The sequence below is a fragment of the Penaeus vannamei genome, chromosome 12 (genome assembly GCF_042767895.1).
Source record: "Penaeus vannamei isolate JL-2024 chromosome 12, ASM4276789v1, whole genome shotgun sequence".
Classification (NCBI taxonomy): Eukaryota; Metazoa; Arthropoda; class Malacostraca; order Decapoda; family Penaeidae; genus Penaeus; species Penaeus vannamei.
The window spans coordinates 10515467-10517966 of record NC_091560.1 but is presented as its reverse complement, the minus strand read 5'-3'; the positions used below and the strand labels follow the sequence as shown (position 1 = coordinate 10517966).

Genomic DNA, 2500 nt, shown 5'->3' with positions numbered 1-2500 from the left:
TCTGCAATTAATGGAAGAGTATGGTTATACCGGAAGGTTGAGTTTGAGACAATCACAGATATGAAGATATACATTGACAATAAGAATGAAACTTAAATCTGCATTGACTAATTCTGGATAATAGCTCATTTGCACATGTGTTTCCATCCTTGAAGTTGATTGGCTCACGCACGAGCAGCGCTTTGTTCTGATTGGTCCACGTGTACTCTGCATTATGATTGGCTGCGAAAGCCTGTGTTGGGCGCCATTACCACTTGGAGGAGGGTTTTTGGTTGACGGACACGCTCATAGAAATTGCCTTTGTGCAGTGACATTCTTATTAACGCCAGTATTTCTGGGAAGAGCTGGCAGTTAAAGTGTTAAAGAACTGTTTGAGTCATAGTGATAACCCCAAAGACTTCAGTGTAGTCTGGGAAAGAGCACTGGAGTTGGGCTTGTCACCTTGCAGAGTGATTTCTACCTTCACATGGTCTTCGCATTGGTTGGTATTAATTGTACACTGTATTTGCATTATATGAATAGTGATGTGCTATTATTTCCATGTAGATCCTATATGTGTCAAGTGCTAATACCTGATATGATGTTTCATATAAGTAAAATTGTCTCATAGATGCAAGGGTGCAGGCTGGCTACCTGTCATGAGATGGTGTACCTGTCGTGACGTAACGTGCCTGTGGTGATGAGGTGGTGATGTGAAGCGTCAGTGCTACCTGCTTTGGGATACGATGTAAATATTTTTATGTTTATGTGTGATGAATTTGCTACTTGTCTGTCATTTCTAAGTGCTTATACATTCATTTATATATACGGTAGATATGCAAGTTTAGACTAATAAATATTCCTTTTTGTGTGTGTGTGTGTAATGAATGTTCTTTGAGTCGGGCTGTATATCTACAGATAGTTCCGATTAATTTCATATATTTATGTTTAATTCATGTATCAAGAAAGCCCAGACTTAAATAACTGGTACTTTGTTCAATGACCTGTATTTCAGTACATGGTTACCAATGTTTTATTTGTTTGCAGCTCGAATGTCTTCAGGAAAGGATTAAACCGTGTGCAAGAATCCAAGAGATTATTCTTGATGCCCTTATTGATGCAGGTGATGCTGACACGTTGCACTGGTGGCCCTACAGTGTGACGTATTTTGTAGTTAGAGATACTGTGGGCTACAATATATATATATATATATACATATATATACACACACACACACACACACACACACATATATATACATATATATATATATATATATATATATATATATATATATATATATATATATATATGTGTGTGTGTGTGTGTGTGTGTGTGTGTGTGTGTGTGTTTGTGTGTCTATATATATATTCATACATGAATGTATGTATATATATACATATGTATTTGTATATATAATTATATATATGTATATACATATATATATGATTATGTATATATATATCATATGTACATATAGATAGATATATATATCTATATATCTATATCTATATCTATATATATACATACATACATACATATATATTTATTTACATATATATATATATATATATATATATATATATATATATATATATATATATATGTATTCGGGCCCTGGCCAGGGCCTCCGCCCCGGAGAAAAGCAAACACAATCAATCCCCATCCAACTGAACCGAAAACAAGGGGGCCGGCCACAGGGCTATATATTAACAACTTTCATATCGTAAAACCATAGACCATAACCAGAGACCTACTTAAGTTCACTTTTTCTCAGCACAAAAAGTTGTGGGAAGTTCTTGGGCACATTAGAAAGGTCTCGAAGTACTGTGTGGCTTAGGCTATGTGGCATTCCGATAAGGGTTCCCTATAAGGGGTCAGGATACGAAAACCCTCTAAAATACCAGAGATATTGAATCAACAGTACATGGTTGCAGGTTTATTTAGGGTGCTATGAAAACCTACCACAGAGTGAATTACTTAATTAGCCTGGTTATGGTATGAAAATTTTCATACCCCTTATAGACCCATTAAATACAGGCCTAAACAGCAAGGGTTACAGAGGTGATCCAAGGTGGTATGGAATGCTATCACTGAGTAAATGAGAATGGATATGGTTTGTGTAGTCATATTCCCCGTATAGACCCCTTAAACATCCCTAAACAACAGAATGGGCTAGGGAGATGATTGAGGGTGCTATGGAAGGCTATGATAGAGTTGAGGCGATTGGGCATGGTTTGAGATCTCGCCTTCCCTTTAAATATAGTGGGCGTAGGTACATGTGTCACCTTTTCAGGGCGGCGCCTCTATATTGCATTTTTAACGTGATAAACCATAAGCCATAACCAGAGACCTACTTAAATTCACTTTTTCTCAGCAACCACAAGGAGTTGGGGGGAGTTGTTGGGCACATTAGAAAGGTCTAAAGGTCCTGCCTGGCTTAGGCTATGTGGCGTTCGGATAAGGGGTCCCTATAAGGGGTCAGGACACGAAAACCCTGACTCCTTAAATACACCCCTAA

General features: G+C 37.4%; 2 protein-coding genes across 3 annotated transcripts in view; both read left to right on the top strand.

Annotated features, from left to right (window-relative positions):
- Positions 1-1895, top strand: part of LOC113817652 (uncharacterized) — a 3265-nt gene extending 1370 nt beyond the window's left edge. The window contains exons 2-4 of the mRNA XM_070127617.1: positions 1-36; positions 330-481; positions 1757-1895. The exon at positions 1-36 is cut by the window's left edge and continues 27 nt beyond it. Coding sequence (XP_069983718.1) covers positions 1-36; positions 330-481; positions 1757-1895 — 327 coding nt within the window. The remainder of the gene's footprint in view (positions 37-329; positions 482-1756) is intronic.
- LOC113817319 (uncharacterized) overlaps positions 226-2500 on the top strand; it is a 30494-nt gene continuing 28219 nt past the window's right edge. Inside the window, exons 1-3 of one of the 2 annotated variants that reach the window (XM_070127849.1) lie at positions 226-481; positions 611-727; positions 1027-1102. The gene's annotated coding sequence lies outside the window, so the exon portion shown is untranslated. Of the gene's footprint in view, positions 482-531; positions 728-1026; positions 1103-2500 lie in introns of those variants that run through there. The other variant, XM_070127850.1, reaches the window with a different exon arrangement.